The sequence below is a fragment of the Gossypium hirsutum genome, chromosome A11 (assembly GCF_007990345.1).
Source record: "Gossypium hirsutum isolate 1008001.06 chromosome A11, Gossypium_hirsutum_v2.1, whole genome shotgun sequence".
Lineage (NCBI taxonomy): Eukaryota > Viridiplantae > Streptophyta > Magnoliopsida > Malvales > Malvaceae > Gossypium > Gossypium hirsutum.
Genome location: NC_053434.1, coordinates 614659 through 637883, shown reverse-complemented (window position 1 = coordinate 637883; position 23225 = coordinate 614659). Strand labels below are relative to the sequence as shown.

General features: G+C 32.9%; 3 protein-coding genes across 4 annotated transcripts; all 3 read right to left on the bottom strand.

The window, feature by feature from the left end:
* Positions 1-806: 806 nt before the first annotated feature.
* Positions 807-6861, bottom strand: LOC107924352 (lipase member N). 2 transcript variants are annotated; one of them, XM_016854752.2, is made up of 9 exons: positions 6530-6861; positions 5301-5474; positions 3962-4367; positions 3565-3848; positions 3395-3463; positions 3257-3313; positions 2308-2360; positions 2154-2229; positions 807-1960 (listed from the first exon to the last, which is right to left on the bottom strand). In XM_016854752.2, exons 1-9 carry the CDS (start codon positions 6568-6570, stop codon positions 1012-1014), a joined length of 2109 nt encoding a protein of 702 aa, XP_016710241.1. In that variant the 5' UTR covers positions 6571-6861; the 3' UTR covers positions 807-1011. The 2 variants fall into 2 exon arrangements, with proteins under 2 accessions (XP_016710241.1, XP_016710242.1); XM_016854753.2 differs by lacking the exon at positions 6530-6861 and adding an exon at positions 5737-6407.
* A 2432-nt stretch (positions 6862-9293) lies between these two features.
* On the bottom strand, positions 9294-15396 carry LOC107924245 (lipase 1). The gene is made up of 9 exons (XM_016854597.2): positions 14895-15396; positions 13393-13566; positions 12278-12674; positions 11834-12117; positions 11660-11728; positions 11520-11576; positions 10767-10819; positions 10598-10673; positions 9294-10450 (listed from the first exon to the last, which is right to left on the bottom strand). Exons 1-9 carry the CDS (start codon positions 14933-14935, stop codon positions 9517-9519), a joined length of 2085 nt encoding a protein of 694 aa, XP_016710086.2. The 5' UTR covers positions 14936-15396; the 3' UTR covers positions 9294-9516.
* Positions 15397-17110: 1714 nt separating this feature from the next.
* LOC107923110 (carbon catabolite repressor protein 4 homolog 3) lies at positions 17111-22982 on the bottom strand. Its single transcript, XM_016853321.2, has 13 exons — positions 22629-22982; positions 22388-22551; positions 22245-22310; positions 22090-22142; positions 21922-22003; positions 21352-21438; positions 20951-21043; positions 20822-20854; positions 20582-20694; positions 18947-19058; positions 18742-18827; positions 18578-18662; positions 17111-17630 (listed from the first exon to the last, which is right to left on the bottom strand). The coding sequence occupies exons 1-13, from the start codon at positions 22906-22908 to the stop codon at positions 17526-17528; spliced, it is 1359 nt and encodes a 452-aa protein (XP_016708810.1). The 5' UTR covers positions 22909-22982; the 3' UTR covers positions 17111-17525.
* Positions 22983-23225: the final 243 nt, after the last annotated feature.

Sequence of the window (23225 nt, the reverse complement as noted above, 5' to 3'; positions counted from 1 at the left end):
CCATTCAGAGAAGCCATCTAACCATTTAAGTTTATAAATTTACCACCATACTCATGATTAAAACATTTATGCACTCATATTCTCCACAAAAAAATAATAATACATTTATGTACTCATTTAACTTTTTGTTTAAAAACGGCAAGTCTAAGTATAATGGCCATTTGCTTATAGTGTATTCTGTTTTATTTTTTTATTAAAAATAGGTAAAATAATCCTCAGATTAGTTAAAAATTCTATTTGAAATATACATAACCCATGTAACTATCTAATTTTCTTGTCAATCATGTTAGTTTTTAACAGTAAAATAGTTAAAATTAAAAAAAAAAACTAATTTACTCTTTAATTTAAAGAAAAAAAACTAATTTATCTATTTTTTGAGCAAAAGGAACAAAATTTAATCTGACTTTTAGTACAAAACCCCCCAAAACCGAGTTTCTTTTGAGCAAGTATTGGAGTAAGAGGGTTCAGTGCAAAATCCAAAAATGGGTCCGAACATCTACTAGCTTTAAATGAAGCCTCAAGTTATGTGACATGTTGCTGTTCAAAATACAGATTATTCTCAGGAAACGAGTCAAAACATTCAGTACACGTAGGTACAGGAAATCACATGTCGGCAGGATAAGCTTAACTTCAAAAAACTAAGCATCCAATGAGATCACATCACAACTATTGTATAGAGAACCTTTTATATATATACCAATCAGTGAATCTTCTATATATTTCTTTTGGTTTATATTCAAGCATATAAAATGTGTGATGCGCTTCATATGTATGTATGTATGTATATAATGCAATGGCTCTTTCACTAATTACAACGATGTAAAAGATGTATTTGATGATCCAACTATTCACTCACGTACAACAAAAAGGCATCTACCAAGCATCCAAAACATTCAATACAACAAGATACATGCCAAATCCAAAAGCTAAAACACATGGAAATGCATGCCAAATACAAAAGCTAAAACACATGGAAATGCATGGTTATTTACGTACTTGATCGATGATGGATCAATCGGAGGAGACTCCAGACCTAGCTTGCCCTGTTTTTTTCAACTTTAGAGCCTTTTTCGGACTAGACTGACGCTTCAGATCAGGCTCCACGAGCAGCAGCCGCGACATCATGAATGCTAAGAGTTCTTCGTGGTGGGCAAATGTGAAGTCTAAGTGTCCATACTCAAATTCATTGTATGATACATCTACACCTGAATTCTTCATCAATCTATAGTGCTTCTTAACCATTGATGAAGTGATTATCTGGTCCTTCTTCCCAGCCACTAAATCGACCGGAATATCGATAAGTGAATAATATTCCCCCAAGTCTATTGGTTCTGGTGATCCATACACCTCCATATTGACTGCTTTACTCCCGAAATCATACATTCTAAATTTCTTCGTTCTCTTTATTTGTGCAAGGTGGTGAATCACACGAAATGACAGGCCTGGCATGTCATTCATGTTATAATGAGGTAATCCCAGCACCCCAACCCAATTTGAGCTATCTCCACCGAAGCCGTAACTCAATATAGTTTGAACCAGTCCCCCAACGGCAGGGTAGTTATGGAAGTCCCTGACCAACTTGTTGAACAGCATCCGAAAGAACCTGGTGGGTATATATAAGGCAGGCACAAAAAGTGCAAGGATAGGAGCCAAAAGAAGACATATATAGTGCGCCACTGTGAATAAAAAACTGGTCTCATCATGGAAGCCTGCAGGCGAAAGCAAAACTAATCTTGAGAGCCTGTGAGGTTTCTCTTCAATCCGGCGTATTATAACATACATCAGCATAGCAGCTCCACCCATGCTGTGAGAGATTGCACAAAGTTTGTATGGCTGCTCATCATTTGTTTCTTCATTGGGATGGCTAAGTTTCAATTCAGCAGTTTTAACTTCGTGAATCTTCTCTATCATAGCTGGAATATCCTCTGTCCCGTGTTCATTTATGGAGAATCGCCAATATCTGAGTCAAAATAGTGTGTTTTAGTGACAACTAAAAGGAGGATAAACAGTTTTCGGAAGGATAAATCGCTCCCACCTAGTGATCACATTTAACAGGAGAAATCATGTTGAAATATTTCATTCTTCAATTTCCAGTTTCAATGTCTGATAAACAATAAATGAAAGATATCGACAGAGAAATCATAGTCACTTACTGCCTTAAGGAGATATTTTTATCCATATGCTCTCTAGAGACTAAACCACGAAAATTCCCAAGGAAGACATCATAGCCTGTAATTCAAGCAATAACATCATTCACTGCAATTTTATACCATAAATGACAAAAATAGTTTCAAGTCTGAAATAAACCTTGATCAAATGCTGCGAAAGCTGGAGAACCAACAACGCCATTGGAAACCCAACTGCTCACATGGATCAATACATAAGAACTTACCCAAATGAAATACTTTAGTAAAAAGGGAAAAGGAAAAAGTTATAATTAGTTGGGATAATAAATATTAAGGTTTCAACAAGGATAATAATAAAAGGGATTATGTTCATTGATGTTACATGCATGCATTCAAGTCTTCAATAGATGTGATATTCACATATAGATGCTGACCGAAAATGATTCGATATTAATTTAAAAATAGCTGAGATAGGTACACGGATCCTCTTCCTCAACTTATTCCAGTCTAATGTGGCAAAATCAGACACACAAGAACTCAGTAATACTATTTATTAAGTAGTATTCAAAGAATAATGACTGAAATGATTCCTTCAATGCATAAAATAGTGGAACTATCAAGAAAGAAATCTTTTTCGTTTCCTCTGAAAAAAACCATTACACTAAAAAGCAAATGTCAGAAACAGATTTCTTTCCTGATACTCTTTTCCTCCAAAAAAAAAAACATTAGACCAAAACCCTTGCTTAATGAATAATATTATTGTATTTACCGGGGCTAATGCCTGAAACTGTTAAACAAAGAGTCAGCCATCAATTAGACTACCAGAACAAATAAGTTTACTCGATTACCAATGCAATAATATTTGAGAACCCAATTTTCAAATACAGATAAATGTTATCATCCAAAATACTAGTGACCAATATAATGGTTCAGGGCTGTCAATTAACTATTCCCAGAAAACCATTGGAAAAATGACCAATATAATACCAGTTACAGACAAATGATATCAGAAAAACCCACAAAGAACTGCCCTCACAAATGGGTCAAGCATGTAGCTTAATCTAGTGCATAGCAAGCAACCAACAAAGGAATCAGAGAGGAGGGTAGGCAGACTGCAGGTTGTTACTTACCCCATAGACGAATCCAAAATACCATGCTGTAAAAAGACAGCCTTCCGTGCATCACGCCTGCAATATTTGACCAGAGGCATCAACAACCATAGCATTCAAACAGGAGAGAAAATCTTAAAAGAAAATAAACACTTATACCTTGGTAATCTTTCTAAAAGGATAACATATCCATCAGAAGTGATGACATGAATAGCTTCATATGGATACCTAAAACAGGAACATTGGGTAAGAAACAGACATAAGCAGAATTACTGTGGCAAAAAAGGGGAAGAAAGGAAAGAAAATTTTGAAAATAACCTTGCACTTACCCAAGCTCTGTTATGACATCTCGACAAGTCCGCGCATCAGTATTAAGAGTATGGTGAAGTGTAAGATTCCTTTCTCTAGGAGATGGATCATTAGCTCCAAGAGTAGCAGTGGGAACTGAAGCATTTGAGACATTATCATCAATATCCTTATCACCAGCACTAGGAGATGAGAACCATTTTCCAAAGATTCTGAAGGCTGCGAACGGGGAGAACACAAAATATGCAGCCTTGTGGAACATATCAAATATGGCTTCTATGAAAATCTCAATTGCTAGATGAAGGTCCTGATTGGCATAGCATAGCAGTGAGTTAAGTAAAAAGCTAAGGAAAAATCATAATAAAGGTGATGGAAACAGAAAAATTCAAGAGACAGTAAGATGTAAGTCCTCGTATAAACCTCAATGACTCCACGTCTCCTGTCAATGGTGCGCTGGACAACATGGTCCTTCGAGCTGTGTACTTTCCTAAAGGGATGGAAAGTCCTAGGATGGGGACTTCCTGTATCCAAAGAAGCCTTCGATTCCCGACTACTTAACAAACGGAAAAGAAGAAATGGTATCCTCAGCAAAAACCTAGCAGGTAACAAAATCCAAGAAAATATGTACGCCACCCAGTTTGTCCAGTGTGGATCATGATTGATGTGAGTGCTTGTCCTGCAGGTTCCTGATCCATCAGATAAAGGTGATGAAGGTGTTGAACGGTATATTTCATCAGGTTCATCTTCTGCAGAAGCATAGTCTACACTTGAAGAATCAGAATCCACAGAAAGCTCATGGATGAACTGGTTGAATGAGGAAACACCACTATGACAAATAAGAAAAGTCAAAATGTCAACGACTAATTGGTATTACAATCAGCTAATATGGTAAAGAAGCTGTATAGAGTGACACTTGCTTATCACAGATTCAACAATTTATCTTCTTCTGTGTGTGTGCATCAGTGCGTCTTTTTTTCTTTTCTTTCTTTTTTCCACCACTAGGATTGAGAAAGAGGAGCATTTTCAGATTTTAGCCCATGAACACATATTGTCAAGCAGCAACAAAATTACCATTGCTTCTTTATGCATGCAGTAGCATCATGGATCCTATTACTTTGGTTTCTTTTTGCAGATAGTAGTATCAAGGAATCTAAGTTTCTCAAAGAGAAAGAGAGGGGGCGGGGGTCCCACTCCTATCTGTAGTTCCTTTTCTTTTTCTTCCCCCCCCCCCTTTTTTTCATATGACAATTTCAAATAAAAGAGAAGGAAACCTGAGAATTTTCTGATTACACCACTTTCTATTTAAACTATTGTGCTTCTGCAGTCATGCAACATACCATGACCAGCCAAATAAAAGCTGCCATAGGCAAATTTTATATGCGATAACATTCAATATAGTCATATCATTAACAGGATAATTATATATTTATATCCAACTAGCAGAGGCTCTATAGGAGTACATTGGACCTATGATGTAAGAACACACTAGTGTCAGCAAGCAAAAAATAAACTTCTCCAGCAGAACATCTTGACAAGAAAATCATCAGAACCTGTTTAGTCTCTCCCATTTAATCTTTTAGTTCTCCAATAAATAATTGATAGAAAGCAAAGAAAAAGCCAAAACTAAGAAGCAAACTATGAACTTAAATGATGATGTCAATGAATTAAACCACGCTAGCAAAAGGTTTTACTTAAGCTTACAAGTGGCAAGTATGATACTTCAGCAATGTTTTCTCACATCAAAACTAAAAAAACATACTTTTCCATCCAGCGTGGAAACCGAGGTCCATGAAAAGTTGGCCTAAGCTCCCATCCTTGAGCACCTTCAAGAATATTCGACTTTCCAAGAAGAATGGCCAATAGAAGTGCAGACACTCCATTTATCAACCTTGCAATATTGTTCAAAGACTCATATGTAAAAGTCTTCACTGACCTGCATAAAAATTAAAACAAATCAGTTACTCATCTTCTAACATGATGAAAAAAAAACTAGCGAAACATTTGGGGGGCATTTTTGCTTCTCTTTTTTCAATGCAAGTAAAAAAAATAAAACCAAATCAAAGAACAAATAGTAAAGGAGCCAATAACCAAAGCTTTAGGAAATGAATTACAGTAACTAGCTCTTACTAAAGGGGTGGAAACAAATATACATTATAATTGAATGATGTTTAGAACAAGCAAAGCAAATAAATTACCACAACAATCACAAGGAGATCATCATCATACTACGTATAAAAAAAAAGGTTAAGGAGAAGCCTCAAATGCAGTTCAAAAGGTTGAATGGCACCAAGCTTCAAAGGGAGGAGCCTCAAGAAAGCTTCAAAACAGAACAAAAAGGAACAAAAACTACTAATGTCATCAATAACCAGCCAAAGAGATGCTTTTCAACAATTTTTTTTTTAAATTCAACCAGCCCCAATATCATCTACCCATAACTAATTCTGGATAGTAATATATATTTAACATTGTAAATTATTTAAGCTTACAAACTAGGTTCTTTTTCTTCGTATTCTAAAAATTAAGAAATTAAATATTTTCAGTAAATTCATCTGATTATTTATTTCAGAAAAATGGTTTCCACAATTAGGTAATTAGGGTCAATTTGATTATAAAGTAATTATTTTGCTTCTTTTGGCAACAATAACAATTCAGAATGCTTCAATTAAAAAGAACTCCGATATGTAAAAAAGAAAACACGGGAGATTCCATAAATGATCTCCCCCTCCCCCTTTTTTTCCTTGAACTTGATTCAGCTAATAAAAGCTCCCAACTACTTCTCCCAAAAAAAAATGCCAATAAAAATCCTAAAAACGGTCCCTCTAAAACCCCAAATCAATCAAATAATCTCCAAAAAAAAAATTCTATAGGCAAGCAAAATGATCGCACAACGAAATAAATACAGAAAACCGATTCATCACATGCATGTACCAAAATACACGCACGCATACACGTATATATACAAGGACAGGTAAAAAGAGAAGGGCTCACTCTTTGGTAACAGCGAGGGCGTTGTCAACGAATCGCCGCATAATGCCACCGACATACAACAATTTCGATCTGTCGATTTCCAGAACTAGGAACAATTAAAAAAGAAAATCGAAATCGGACGCGTAGAATTCTGAGACGTAGACAGAGAAAAGAATAGAGTATTGGGTGGAAAAAAAATTAGAAAAGAAAAAATGTAAAGAGAAGGAATGAAATTGATAAATAAGGGATTGTTTTTACAACGGCGATTATTTGGCGTCAAAAGAAAATAAGTCGGTTAATTAATATCGGAGCAGGGGGCTGTTATTTTGAGTTTTGGAGTGGACGGGGGAGATCCCACGTAAACGAGTATTATTGATTACTTTTTTAACACGTTAGTATGTTTTTATTATCTTAAAATATATTTAATTATTTTTAACATATTTACTATTATTTGTAAATTTTAAAATTAAAATATGTTAGTTGATGCTAAATTGAGTCTGGAATCGTGGGGTAAGTCGAGTCAGATCCTCATTCATATGGATAATGTTTGGTCGGCACTGCAGATCATAAATGCGGGGGTTTTAAACGTGGTTGGATTTCGACAGAACCTTTTTAAAACTCAGTTTAAATTGTTTAGGACTCTGTTTAATTTTACCTTTTTTCTAAAAAATCTTGATTTCAATTTTGTTTGTGCCTCATGATTCGGTTTGAGGGTTATTTTGGTTTTTCATTAGGCAAGTGAAATAGATGTCAATGTTCTCAAGTACGTGAGTTTTGGGAGGCATTTATTTAATAGAGAATGTATTAGTATGAAAATGTGTATTAAGTTTAACTTCTATTTTTAAAATTTTGATTCTAATTTTTAATTATTTTAATTTTCAATCTTTAAGATTTAATTAAATTAAATTATTTTTTAAATAAAAAATTAATTAAATCTTTAAGAACTTCACTCTAGTGTGTTAACTTATGTAATAATTAATATAAACTTCATAAAAATTTAAAATTTCTTCTCAAGAATATGTTTACATCTGCAATAAATTACATATATATTGTTACGTAAAATGTCATATCAATACTATAAAAAATAAGTAATTTAGTCAAGTTTTTTGAAAAAAATTAACAAAATTTTGAAAGTTGAAATCCAAAGTGACTTAAAAATATTAGGGTCAAAATGACAAATAGATAGATGTTAGATATTAAATTTATCATTTACCCTTAATAAAATAAACAAGTGAAAATTCATAATCCCATTATATCAAGTTGACTAAACTATTACATACGAATTGTCTGAGTAACCACCAAATAAAATTAAATTATTACAATACAAATACATTAAGAATAAGTACAATGTAGACTAAAATAAAAAATTGGATTCAATGAACTAAAACCGACACAGATAATGAGAATCGAAGATATAGAAACTAATAAATTGGTAAAACTAAAAAAATATATTTTTGAGCTTAAAATTGAAATTATTTTTTTAATACTAATTAAAATAAGAAATTATCAAACTTTCAGATTATTCGGATAACAATTCAATTTTAGTTTTTCATAATTCTAATTAAAATTAAAAAAAATGAGTTAATAATGAGTGTTAAAATATGAGGATATGATGACATGATTGAAACAAATATATGAAATAAGTAATAATTGATGGGATATAGAAGATAAGGTTTGATAAGATTGGAATATTGGAATTTGCCATATCCTTTGGACGTGGAGTGGAAGCAACCTAAGTAACACAATCTTGGAGTAGAAGGCTTTGCTAGTAAAATGTTTTATGAGATGTTATTCACAATTTTCTTCTTACATTATTTTCATTAAATTTTAAATTAATTACATTATTTTCATTTCATTTCATTTCATGATTTTGGTGCAATTTATTTATTTGGATTTAATGATATATCTCTTAATATATTACTATAAGATTATTATCAGATGCTCTAATAGTTTGCCAAATAACCCCATATATACTATAATAAAGTTTCTGATACAATAAATTAGTTGAAATATGATTAAATATATTTTTTAACAAAAATAAAATGAACCAGTTACTTTTTAATTATATTTTCTGATTTCCTTGCTTAAACCGATTCAAAGAATCACCTTTTTAATATATTAATACTAATAAAAAAATCAAATTAAATTGTATAGATCATATTAAAAATTAGAGTATATTTTGTCTCATTTATTTAGAAATGGAGAAATTAATCGCTGTACAATAAATCAAAAAGCAAACTAATTTTTTCTGTTAAAAGTTTCATCCATTTTTACATAAAAACTGTCGTGACTGATCAAAATAACTAAACAATTACACATGACAGTGCCACGTGTACCGGTACACGTTGATGTACAAGAACTAAGTTTTAATAGTAGAAATAGATGAAATTTAAATTAAAAAAACACTAATTTACTCTTATTTATCGTACAAAAACTATTTAACTCATTTTTTAAGGAAATATGACAAAGTATGATCGAACTCTTAGTAAAATGTCTCCCATAGATTTTTTACCACTAAATTCACAACTTGCATAGAATTTAACCCCAATATTTAATTCTTCAAAAAGATAAAGACGTGTTTAAAGCCTTCATTCACACCTGGTTTCAGATATATACCATTGCTGGTAGGCTGAGATGGCTCCACCAAGTGGTAAGATAATGTGGAGTCCAATATTCACTCTTCCACCAAAACAAAGACCACCTGCACAACCATACAAGTAGAAAACGTCCTCTTCCAAAGGCAAAGCCTACAAATTAGTTTTTGAAGCCCCACAAAGAAAAGAAATAGATAACAAGCAGTAACCACCACTTTCACTGAATTAAACAATTGACTTCCCCGGTCAGAATATATCTCTATATATGATATAAATATATTTTTTTGGGGGGGGGGTTTAAGGACATATAAATCTAGTAACTAACATACAGTAACATGCATCTATGAACTATCATCAATATTCAATTACAACAAGACACGTGGAAACGCATGGTTTTAGTAGTAAATTGGAGTTTTAAGAGCTAGCCTGTCCTTTCTTCTTCAATTTCAGAGTCTTCTTTTGGCTAGACTGGTGCTTTAGAGCAGGCTCCACGAGCAGTAGGCGAGACATTACGTAAGCTAAGATGTCTTCCTGGTTCGATTTCGTAAAGTCTAAGTGTCCATACTCAAATTCCTTGTATGATACATCTACACTTGCATTCTTCATTAACTTGTAGTGCCTTGTAACCATTGCTGCACTAATTATCTTGTCCTTCCGCCCAGCGATCAAATCAATTGGGATATCGATAAGCGAATAATATTCACCCAAGTCTATTGGCACCGGAGATCCATAAGCCTTCATATTGGCTGATGCATTCCCATGGTCATACATTACAAATTTTCCCTTCCATTTTACTTGTGCAAGGTGGTGAATCACACCTAGTGAGAGCCCTGGCATGTCATCCATATTATAATGAGGTAATCCCATCACCCCAACCCAGTTCGAGCTATCTCCCCCAAAGGTATAACTCAGTACGGTTTGTATTAGTCCACCAAGAGCAGGGTAGTTATGGAAGTCCCTAGCTAACTTGTTGAACAGCATACGGAAGAATCGGGTCGGTATATACAAGGCAGGCACGAAAAACGCCAGAATCGGACCCAAAGGAACAACAAAATAATGCGCCACTGTAAGAATAAAAATAGTTTCATCATGGAAGCCCGCAGGCGAAAGTAATGTCAATCTTGAGAGCCTGTGAGGCTTTTGTTCAATCAAGCGTGTCACAGTATACATCAGCATAACAGCTCCACCCAGACTATGAGCGATTGCACCGAGTTTGTATGGCTGCTCATCGTTTGTTTCTTCATCAGGTTGAATCATTTTTAATTCGTCAGTTTTAATTTCATGAATCTTCTCTACCATGGCCGGAATATCTTTTGTCCCAAGCTCATTTACTGTGAACCACCAATATCTGAGTCAAAATAGTGTGTTTTAATTTCCGGTTTTAATGTCTGAGAAACAATAAATCAAACATATTGATAGTGAAATCATATATTTACTTAATGTCTGAGAAACAATAAATCAAACATATTGATAGTGAAATCATATATTTACTTACTTCCGTGAGGAGATATTTTTATCCACATGCCCCCTAGAGACTAGACCACGCAAATTCCCAAGGAAGACGTCGTAGCCTGTAATTACAGCAATAACATCATTACACTGAAATTTTATGCTATTCTAGTATTCTATGAATGATGTAAATACTCTCAAGTATAATTAAAAACCTTGATCATATGCTGCGAAAGCTGAAGAACCAACAACACCATTAGAAACCCAACTGCAAAAAAGAAATCAACTCATAAAACCAATACATTGCAACTATTTTAGTAGAAGGGGGAAAGGAATAAATTACAAGTAATCAGGATAATAATTAATATGGCTCCGACAATATAGAATGCTTACCACAATACCATAAGGAGAGGGATCTAAATTCATAGGCATCACTTGCATATATTAGTGTTTTTCAATAGATAAGATAGATTTCTAAGCAAGTGCTGCCCCAAACCAATTCTATTTTACTTTAAGAATAATTGAGAAAGGCTACGTTAACCAGACACGGGAGAAGGTGTCAATTATAGGCACGTGTCCAACACAGGTTTACATTTTTTTCATATATTTGGCGGATCATACCCTATATCCATATTGTCCATCCATATTGTTGGACATGAGTACTTCAGAGAAAATGATGACTTCAGGTAATATAAAAGACAGGTACATATAAGTAATATTATTTATCAAAGTGTATCCACAGTACAAAAAATATTCATTCAATGCGTAAAATGGTAGAACTATTAAATATGGACATCTTTTTTAAAATGAAATCATTAATAGCACTTAAAATAATCCCTAAGAAAACACTAGTTTGCATTGGGCAAAAGTCATAATTCCTGTAAACCAGCATAATACATAACCACAAAGTGAACCACCAGCAAAGAAATCACAGCAGAGTGGCAGGAAGACTGCAGATTGTTACTTACCCCACGGATGAATCAAAGATACCATGCTGTAGATAGACAGCCTTCCGTGCATCACGTCTGCAATATCAGATTAGAGGCATCAAGAATCATAGCATTCAAGAGAAAGTGAAAAACTGAAACTGAAAAACAAACAATTATACCTTGGTATTCTTTCTAAAAGAAGGATATATCCATCGGCAGTGGTAACATGAATGGCTTCGTATGGGTACCTAAAACAGGAAGATGAGTACGCAACTAACAAAAGATATGCAGAATTTCAAGGTAATAGAAGGGAAAAAGGGAAAGAAAAAGATAAAAAATAAGACTGCACTTACCCAAGCTCTGTTATGATATCCTTACAAGTTCTAGCATCAGTGTTAAGAGCATGGTGAAGAGTAGGATTCCTTTCTGTAGGAGCTGGATCTTTATCTTCAAGAGTCACTGGGGGAATTGAAGCATTCAAGACATCATTGTCAACATCCTTAACACCAGCACTTGCAGATGATAACAATTTTCCGAAGATTCTAAAAGCTGAAGATGGGGAGACCACACAATGCACAGTCTTGTGAAGCAAATCAAATATAGCTTCAATGAAAATCTCAATTGCTAGATGAAGATCCTGATTGTCATCGCATCACAAAAAGTAAGTAAAAGCTATGAAAAAATAATGGCAAAAATGAGGCAATGCAAAGCAGAAAATAATGATATAAGGGAAATAGACTGAGGCAATGAAAACAGAAAACTTCTAGAGGCAGTAAGATGCAAGTTCTTGTAGAAACCTCAACGACTCCACGCCTCCTGTCAATGCTGCGGTTGACAACATGGTCCTTGGTGATGTGCATGTTCCTAAAGGAGTGAAAATTCTTAAGATGGGGGCTTCCTGGATCTGAAGAAGTCTTTGATCCCCAAATATTTAACAAACGGAAAACAAGAAATGGCATCCACAGCAGAAGCCTAGCAGGTAACAAAATCAATGACAATATGCATGCCATCAAGTCTGTCCAATGCCAAGCATTATTGATAGAAAAGTTTGTCCTGGAGCTTCTTGACCCATGAGATGATGGTGACGCAGGGTATGTCTCATCAAGACTGTTGTCATCGGAAGAGTAGTCTATACTTGAAGTATCAGACTCCAGAGAAAGTTCATGAATGAACTGGTTGAATGAGGAAACACCACTGCGGTCAACAAGAAAAGTCAAAATGTCAACTACTAATTGGTACTAGAATTACTTAATATGGAAAAGAAGCTGTTATAGGGAGATAATTGCTTATCATAAATTCAACAATTCAATGCCCGAATTTTTTTACACAGGACTGGGAAAAGTAAAGGAGCAACTTCCAGATTTTAGACCATTTAAGAAAGAGAGTACCAACGAATTTAAGAAATTTCTGATGACATCCATTCATGTTTAAACCATTGTGATTCTGCAGTTATGCCAAAAAAAAGGGTCTTCATGACCAGCCAAATCAAAGGTGTTTGTAGGCAATTTTCATAAGCAATAGCATTTAATATTATTCTTAAAAGAATGAAATTTAAAAAAAAAAACATATTTAGCATTTAAGAAGCCAATTAGGATAGGCTCTACAAAAGTACATTGAACCAATGATGAAAAAAGACACTAGTGCCAGCAACCATCGCTAAACTTCTCCAACAAGAAAAGTCAGCAGAACTCTGTTTTAGCTCTCCCATTTAATATTTTAGTGCTTCCCATAATTAATATAGTGAAGAAAAGACAAGGCCAAAAAAAACAAGAAAACTATGAACTTAAATGATAATCACTTTGGTAAAAGGGTCTACTTAAGCACATAAATAGCTAAAACAAAAGAAAAACATAGTCCTTGATACTTAAGACATATTTCTTTTCTCATAACACTTCGGGAAAAAAAAACATACTTTTCCATCCAGCGTGGAAACCGAGGTCCATGAAAAGTTGGCCTAAGCTCCCATCCTTGAACACCTTCGAGAATATTTGCCTTTCCAAGAAGAACGGACAATAAAAGTGCTGATACTCCATTTATCAACCGTGCAGTATTGTTCAAAGACTCGTACATAAAAGTCTTCAGCAATCTGCATTAGAAATAAAAACAAGTCGGTTGCCCATAATAACAATATTCCTTCGGCAGGAATTGATCAAAGCTATACTACCAATAATGCATATTAATCAGTGATCCATAATAAACAAAAGTAAGAGTTACTAAGTACTAATTGGGTTAAATCCATTGTGTATAAAGGAATTGCATAAGAATTATAAAAAAATTATAACTATTAGATCTTTATGGATCAAAGTCATAAAAGTTATTCCTAGTCATTACATTGTTAATACAGGGCTTGAGAGTATCGAAAGACTTAAAAGTGCAGAAGGGCAGGAGTATTTATACCCATGCTATGCCGCACTGCCTTTAGTGCGTTTGGCCTTAACCTTTTTACTAGCCAAACTATCTTGCTTTCTCTCTATCCTAGCCACTAAGAGGAGAATTGTTCTATAAAGAATTAACTTACAGGAGACAACACTCCACCCCTATTTTTCAATCATCCCTACCAACATATTATTACACCCAATAAATGATAAAAGCTCTCGAAGAAGTACTCGTCCAAATGGGAGTTTTATTTTGGTCATCATCTTACTCTTGCTAGCACAAGGGTCTCTCTACCTTAAAATGGCCCTTGGGTTGATCAAGCTTTCGCGCAAACTTGTGGAATTCACTTGAGAACACAATATAACTCATGTATGTTCTTTGATCACGTGTATGCTTAATCACATTACATGTTGCAAGTATTGATTTTGGTGAATCCGGTCATGAATAGTTCATCAAATATCGAACTAAATATTTTCATTTTTTCTCAATATTTATAATTCAACCAGTTCCACGATTATCTATCCATCACTAATTCATTAACATAATTAAAAAAAAAAAGCCAAATTAGTTTCCCATCGTAATTCCTCCATAAGTATTTAATACTGGTAATATTGCCATAGACTTGGGAACTACATAGGTTCTTTTTTCTTGGTTTTCTAAAACAAATTAACAAATATCAACATAGTCGTCAAACTAACAAGAGAAGTAATTAACTAATTATTTAATTTCTTTCGCCATTAAGATCCACACTCCAAAAACAAAATCATCATTTAATAAAACTCTCATAAAAACAACACTCAGCAAACCCTAAATTTACTCTTTTTTTCCGTTTCAATGAACTGGATTCAGCTAATAAAAGCTCCCAATTACTTCTCCCGAAAATAATGCCGATAAAATCTTAAGCTTAATCCCTAAAAAAAATTCCGAAATCAATCAAATAATATCCCAAAAATAAAAAATAAAAAAATCCGACACCAGCGCATACGAATACACGTATAAATATACGGAGAGCGATAAAAAAAAAAGAAGATAACTCACTCTTTTGTAATAGCGAGGGCGCTGTCAACGAGACGCCGCATAATTCTACTCTTCCTTTTTGCTCTTCCTTTTTTCGATTTTCGATCTCTCGATTCCAGCAAATACCAAAAAGAAAATAAAAAATCAAAATCCCATCGGAAGAATTTTGAATCGGCGAAACGGAGACGAAAACAAAAGAGAAAAGTGTGTGGGGAAGTTTAGAAAATCATTGAAATGAAATCTGCTGATAAAGAGGGATTGCTTTTTGGCAACCCGGCGATTCTTGCCGTACGAAGTAATCAAGTTTATATATCATTTTCCAAATCATCGCGCCATTATATTTCCCTGAGGAGCCACGTGGAGGATTATGATTGGGTATCATGGTAGATCCTCCAGTTTTTAAATGAGAGTGGTAACGTCGGTGGACTGCAATAGTGAGGGGAAATGAGTCAGGAGCGTTACCAGATTGAAATAGACGGCTCAGAACTTTTTGGTCAGAATGGACGACTCAGATAGGGTACGGATTTTTTATTAGATAATTGTGTCGGTCCCACAGGATGACTTCGTTGCAGCGCCAAACGAAAAATGCGGGTCTATTTTTGACGTGGAAGTTCAGAGCACCTTTCCTGACACAGTCTAAATCACTCCATTTATTATTATTTATTTGTTAATTGGGTAAACTACAACCTCTATGACTAAACTATTAATAATTTTATATTTTAGTCATTAAATTATTAAAATTATTGATGTATGATTTTTTTTATTTGCTTTGTTTATATTAATTAAAAGTTCCCATTCTTTTTTTTATAGTTTAATTATTTTTTACAAAATAATTTTGAATATCACGAATTTATAAATTAAAATTCAAATAACTTTTTAATTCAATCTTCGATATTGGCAGTTAGATCAACTTGGACTAAAAGTATATTCTTCTACTTATTGTTGGCTACTGATCCATCGTATCAATTGTCAAATCGTGACTTAGAGCTCATTAGTCTAACTTTAAAAAAAACTTAACATCCCAACAACTTAAATTAAAACTTTAAAATAGTTCAATAACTATTTTGTTACTTTTTGTAGTTAAGTGACAAAAACACAAACTTACTAATAGTTTATGTGTAGTTTACCCTTATCAATTTATAAATATTTATATCTAAATTATTATTTAAAAATTTAACTAAATTGATATCACCTATTAATTAGATTTCAACTCGAAAATTATTTTTAAAAATCTTTCTTTGTTTACAAAATAACAAGTATTATTATGATGATTTTTTATCTTTTATAATTCTATATAAAATCTAGAGAAATATAAATAAATAATTAATTTTATTATTTCAACAATTTTAAAAAATATATATTTATTGCATAATTATTTTTATGTGTATTATAATCTAATATTTATTTAAATGCTGATACAATAAAAAATTTTGAATTTAAAATTTAATAAATTAAAAACCAGAAAAGAACTTTACCTTAATTTATAAATATGATTTGATTTAACTCTAAATATAATATAAATGTAAAAGTATTTATTTGAATGGGTAAACATATGCCTTTGTCATGATTAATTTGACTGGAAATTAAAGTTTACTAAAATTTATTTTCTAACGGGAGAATGGTTTATTCAAACTCAACTAGAAACTTTAATTAATGCAAGTTTTTATCATCATATTGACCAAAAATAATAATTGACTTTGGAATCTTTTATCAAAAAAATAAAAAAGACTAGGAATTACTTTTCCTTTGAATGTAGATGTATTATTTTATTATTGTTTAAAATAAGTAAATAAATATTGTTTTCAAAAAATATTTTTGAAAACTAATAACTTACAGTTCACGAGATGTTTAATAAAGTGACTAGGGAAGCAAACCGTTTATGGAAATTTTTATTAGCACTTTTTTCATATATATATATCAAACATTATAACCTTAATTTAGAAAATAAATTAAAAAAATAAAATAAGCATGACTGTGATTGTTTTTAAAATGAGTAGGTAAACATTGCTTTCAATCTTTTAGAAAAACAATTAAGTTTGTCTAAAACATTACCCCACTAGAAATAATAAATTGTACAGTATATTTACCTATAAATACCTTATTTTAATTTCGGCTTAATATACATATTAACCCCTAAATTTGTCAAATTTGATCCACTGTTAACATAGGAAACTAAGTGATTATTGAATCAGATGATGTGATGACATTATTTAATTCACTAACCAAATATAAATCCATATCATAAAAAATATATATTGTAACATATGAGGATGACGTGCACATGGATGGTCCAATATTTAATGTCACCCACTCTCTCCCTCGACTTGTTTCAGACAATAAATAGAAAAACAAAATCTGCATATGCTGAAAAAGGAAGCCTTATTTTGTAATTACTTTTCTGAAGCAAAGGAAGCTTTATTTACACAACACATTTTCCGTGAAAGCAACAAAAGCAATCGTACCTGCAGATCACGTATATATATCTCATGTCGATATATTGACTGCTAATAAAGCTCATGCAACCTTTAATATGTGTCAGAGCATAGTTATCAGTTATCACCCACATCTGACGTTGATCGTCCCAACCAAGACTAAATACGCCAGTGTTTATAACTCCGGTATGTTTTTGTGTTTGGAGTCGGATTAGGGGATTTAATCCAAACAAAGGACTGCTGGTGTAGTCAGGTTATCATCTTCTATGGTACTTTTAGAGAAGGCAAATTCAGAAACCAAGGCCAAATGATCGCTTCCGATTTTCTGTATGATAACAGAACAAGGGTCAGATAGGAAATGAATATGAGATTAATATGCTCAAATCATCACACTTCAACAGATGAAAAGGAAACTATTTGAAGGCACCAAAACATATGCAATACCATCTGAAGCTTCGAACTTCAAATCATATGCATAGGCATTTATCATTTGATGGCTGAAAATGAAAACAAAATGCATTCATCAATTCATCCTAATGAGTCCCTTACATAACCGGAAGGGCATTCAACGGCAACATTAAAAGCTTAACAACTATGTTTTCAAAAGTGTGAGTCTGAAACAGATATGTCCAACTTTTTTCGAAAGTTTTTTCATATTTACGAGGGTCCGTAGAGGGTCATATTCCCACGCCCCATGCTGAAAATGTGGGAGAGTTAAATAACTATTTGGGGCCTGAACTTGACAACTATTCTTATATTGAGGCCTAAACTTATTTTGGTCCAAATTATGCCCTAAATTTGACAATCGTTCCCATATTAGGGCCTGAACATTTTTTGTCCAAGTTAGGCCCTGAACTAGGTAATTATTCTCACACCGAGACCTGAACTTTTTTTTTTTTTGTCTAAGTTAATCCATGAAATTTCATTGGAAACCCTAAAGTTCAGGCCCCAATGTAAGAACGCTTGCCAAGTTCAAGTTCCAATATGAAAATAATAACCAAGTTTAGGGACTAACTTAGACAAAAAAAGTTCAGGCCTCAAAGTGAAAATAGTTACCAAGTTCAGACCCCAAATAGTGATTTAACCCAATGTGGGATGCATTAAGAGAAATGAAGAGTTGAAGCAACATAATGCTCCATCATACTGTTCTATTCCAACTGTCTCCCTCCGAAGACAAAAACGATGCTACAGATAAATATGTAATAATAAATTGTCGATTAGCTACGACTCATAAAGAACATGGCAGTTTAGTTAGTTATATATTGGTCTTACCTTGCATGGAAGGCCACCAGTCCTCGTGAGAATATCAATTGGAAGAGTATCCAGAACTCTAATAGGTAGAACGCCTTCCGAGTACCTGTACCAAGTCAAGCAACCTTAAGCTTTGATACGATGTCATTAAAATTGCAAGTACAAAATTCCAGAAAGCCTTGTACCATAAATAGTCAACAGTTCCAAGAAACTTAGAGTGGTAGGAAGTGGCTAAAGGTTCACCGTTGGAGTCCCTTGTATTTGTAGAACCCTGAGAAAATGATAATATTAACTGTTACAAATTTCGCAAATAGGAGCTGAAAGATAATGATACAGAACTGTTTAATTCTTTGTGCATGTCTATATATATATAAATGCGTCCGTCTATACCTTCACTGTGGCGTAGGAGCTATTAAGCTGCAATGGATGCATAACTAAATGGCTATTAGCAGTTCCAGTTGCAGCTTTAACCTCCTCAACAGTCCAACAATCATTCAAAACTCTGAAATGAGAAAGTATCGAATTCTATTAATTGAAAATTACAATTAGAAGAAGAAGTATAAGTTTAACACGACAGACTCCAAGAAAAACAACTAAACATAGTTTTTTTGTGTCTGTGTGAATTATACTGAAATTTTACTAAATGCTCAAATAGATGGCCACTACTTCCTCTAAGCAACGACACTCCATCCTAAGCAAAACTTAATTTGATTCGAAAAAATAAAAATAAAAATTCGAATTTTGAGTTGATTGAATCAACTTATTCGATTTTTTCAAGTCAACTCGAAAAAATAATTCAAGTTTTGAGTTTGAGTCAATTGAATTTTACAATTTCAGTAACTTGAATAATTCTAATAATAGATTGGTGTAAATACCCCTTTGATCCCTATAAATTTTGAAAATGAGCGAATTGGTCACTCTCAGAACAAAAAATACAAAAAAAAATTCAAAATATTTATAAAAATACCAAAATTTATATTTTAAAAAAAGTATGAAAATTTAAAAAAAAACTTTAAAGAATATATAAAGTTAAAAATTTTTAAAAAAATTATAAAATAATATTTTGTGTTCTAAATAGGTTAATTAATGATTCAAGTTTACAATACTAAACTATCTTTTTTTTTCTTTTGCTTTGAAATGGTTTCAAATTTATCTACTCTAACATGAAATTAATTATACTGTAACAATATTTTAGCTTGACATGTTTAATTTTTTTAATTTAACTTGAACAATTTTACTTTATTTGATTCGACTTAAATTTCATTTTACTTGACTTGATTTGAGGAAATTTCAAATCTAGTTAGGATGATAAAATATGAATATCAACTTGATTAACTTGAAATTTTTTTACTCGATTTGATCAAACGCTCACCCCTACCAACCATAAGAACGATTGGGTTTCGTCCAATTTTTCTAAAGAGATGCATTTAGAGACAATTTTAGAAGGGTTAAGTAGGGGCCTTGGCCTCCAAAATTCTTTGTAGTTACTTTAGGAACCTTTCGAGGTATTATATTATTACCCAAAATATGATAAATTTATATTTCCCCCGCCCCCTCCCTCCAAGAATTTTTAATTTGACTTCCCCTTTTGTAGAATTTATAAATTGATATGATAAATTCAATAGAACTTTTACTCTAAACTTCATTCATTTTATTAGCTTAACTCTCTCTATTACCTTTTCAATGAATTAAAGGCATATATTCCATTGATTATTGTGTTAATATCTTTTTATTATATGTTTATAAGAAAGAAGAAAATGTTAAACCATTACATTGTACACTATAAATTGTATTTAATCTTATGTTTTCCTTTTGCAATATGAAGTAATTATATACTTACTTTAATTACTGTAGTTGGACTATAGGTTTTTTTAGTATTGAAACTTTAATTCGTATTAAAATTTTACATATGCAACATTTCTATCGCATATATGTATAGATGCACAAACATACACAAGATGGAACCAAAGATAGGCTGTTTAACCAAAGATAAAAAGGATAGGGTGTTGAAAGGGAAAAAATTACCTGTCCATAACAGAAATTGAACTTCTTGATTCTCCGTTACCACCCAAAACTTCAGAGGGATGGCAACTTCTCTGACCCGACAATTCTCTTCTGTTACACAACCTGACGTTAAGCTGCAAAAGAAAGAACATGCAATATGTTTATATATGATTAGATTTATCAACCATCACTGGCATACTATGGAGAAAGGAACCTTGTGACAGAACAATGTTCATAGATAAAAATGCTACAGAATCTTACCTCTGATGTTGACAAGAACTTGTATATTGCACTCTGTCATAAACATTGAAATGATCAGTATTTATCAAGAAGAATAATTGCAGGTGCTAAAAGTATGATATTTAAACAGAATGAAGTTTATATGCACACCTGAGGAGTGCTATTAAAATCACCCCCAAGTACAACTGGGGCATTCCCCCATCTGTTGGAGAGTAATTGTGCCCTCGAAGAGAGAAAACGAATCTAGATGAGTAAAATATCAATGACAAACCGTTAACACCTGCAAATATCTAATACACTATATTACAAAGAGGAACATCAATAAAGGAAGGGACATAAATCAAAGAATGAACTATGTATCAAGGAAATGATGCTAGCATCTAAATGAGTAGCTTCATTATCTTTTGTGTGCCATTTGAACAAGACATGCTTCTTGCAAAGGCATACAAATAAACTCCAAGAACCAAATTTAAGTAAGTATATTTCATGCTGGTTCAAAAACATGGTTATAGAACAATGACTTTTTATATAAATAACATAAAGAGACTTACTTGGCCTAACTTTACTTCTCCCCGGCTTGGGTTATAAAGCACATGAATGTTACCAACAACTAGTCTTCTAGATTCAACTCTGCACATCTGTCTGTATGTAATGGAGTCAAATATAGAAAGGAAAACAACTCTTCTATGAACAGCATAAGGCAATATGAACATGTTAAAAAAGACAATGGCATTTATTTTAAGTATGATGCAAATTCTTTGTAGAAACATGATTATCAAGTTGAAACAGAATCTATGTGAAGGCTTAATCTTCAATAATCTTTCATGGTGTGATACACATATGAGGATGACAATACTAATACTAATCTTTCATAGTGTGATATGCTTATCATATGATATTATTATATCATATTAAGAAATTCTAACTGAGAAAGAAGAATCAAGATTAGTTTGAAATGTCTATAAGATTGTAAGTATTGAAAAGAAGGCTTGAAATCAAACATCCTGAGCAAAATTGCAGTAAGGAATTAATTCAACATTTTACAAACACCAATATATTTATATTTATATAAATATATAAATTTGAACCATAAAGACACACCAGTGTTAATTCATGCCTACCTCAAAAACAGAAAGCTGAGCAACATTATCACGAAGACCGAATCCCTTAAATTCGATGCTTTCCGTCTCCAACAATCGGAACCTAACCATAGAAAGGAAGAAAACAATATATAATCACACAAGTCAACTTTTCAGAAACATTCATCAAAGTTGCTACAACTTCCTCACTTGTCAGGTTTCCAAAATGTAGCACACCCATCAACATTATCTCCGGTGCGTCGCTGCCAATGAATTTCATGTCAAATCTCATAGTTTTTCCTGATAATAACTTTTTTTTCCTAAAATGCATAAACAAAAACAAACCACCAACAGCAAATTTTAACCTTATAAGACCCAACATATCCTGCCTTCTCCATGGTGTTCCTTAGATCGAAGTACTTATCCACCTCCTAGGGCAATAAAACCACAGTACCCTTTAATTGAAAAGTATGAAGAAATTTAAATAAATACACAAGAAAATGCTTACCTGCATACAGAGTATATCTGGGTTCCATCTCATTATTTCTTCACATAAAACCCTTTTCCGGTAACCCCATCTTATGTAATTTGAAGGAACATTTAGGTACAAATCTTTATGTTTTGAAACATTTCTATCTCCCAATATGTTATATGATGCCACAGTAAATCTATCTGGAACAAAAATTAATCAATAAAATTAATTACATACCCACAATCTGTTTGAAAAAAGTACTGACTGAATCGTTTACCGTGAGAAGCTAGAGGTTGTTGGAGTTCGATCCAATGGCGGAGTATCTCAGGAGGAGAATCGTACGGTGTGGTCGGTTGTCGAAGAATGGAGTTGTCCCAGCGGGGACTGTAGGAACCAGTGGAAGAGGACGAAGAAGAACTTGTTGGGCTAACCATGGAAGAAGAAATGGCAATGGTGGGCTTGAAGGAAAAGGGTTTAGGCAATGATTGGCTTGGAGTTGGGGAAGCCATTGTTATGGAGATAAAAGGGTGGAGCAAAGAACCACAGACGAACCCCATTGAAGAAGAAGAAAAGGGATAAATGGCTCAACTGTTAACTGTCAACTGCCAAGTGTCCTTCATTTTAGTCTTTTGGCGCCACTCTTTATGGAGCTTACTTTATCCTGTTATTGTAATTGTTGTTTTTGTTTTATTATAATTTGAAAAAATTTAGGAAAATTATCATCAAGTTTTCTGATTAAAATGCGTAAAATACATCAAATATCATTAAACTATCAATAAATTTATGTTTTGATCACTAAATTTTAAAAAATTACAAAATAGGCATTAAACTATTTAAAAATTTTTATTTAAGGCACTTGACTATTAAAGTTATT

Bases quoted from the DNA above. Each gene is read 5' to 3' on its own strand.
- LOC107924352 (XM_016854752.2), bottom strand. From the start codon at position 6,570: ATGCGGCGATTCGTTGACAACGCCCTCGCTGTTACCAAAGA. The intron at 3,314-3,394 runs GTATAAGTGTTT...CAAATATTGCAG, and splicing joins CTTTTAGAAAGATTACCAAG to GCGTGATGCACGGAAGGCTG. The intron at 2,230-2,307 runs GTTTATTTCAGA...CTTGAATTACAG, and splicing joins TTTCGCAGCATTTGATCAAG to GCTATGATGTCTTCCTTGGG.
- LOC107924245 (XM_016854597.2), bottom strand. From the start codon at position 14,935: ATGCGGCGTCTCGTTGACAGCGCCCTCGCTATTACAAAAGA. The intron at 10,820-11,519 runs GTAAGTAACAAT...TCTTTTTTGCAG, and splicing joins ATCTTTGATTCATCCGTGGG to TTGGGTTTCTAATGGTGTTG. The intron at 10,674-10,766 runs GTTTTTAATTAT...CTGTAATTACAG, and splicing joins TTTCGCAGCATATGATCAAG to GCTACGACGTCTTCCTTGGG.
- LOC107923110 (XM_016853321.2), bottom strand. From the start codon at position 22,908: ATGGGGTTCGTCTGTGGTTCTTTGCTCCACCCTTTTATCTCCATAACA. The intron at 21,439-21,921 runs GTAGGCATGAAT...ACATACAGACAG, and splicing joins CTCAGCTTTCTGTTTTTGAG to ATGTGCAGAGTTGAATCTAG. The intron at 18,663-18,741 runs GTACAAGGCTTT...GACTTGGTACAG, and splicing joins GGAACTGTTGACTATTTATG to GTACTCGGAAGGCGTTCTAC.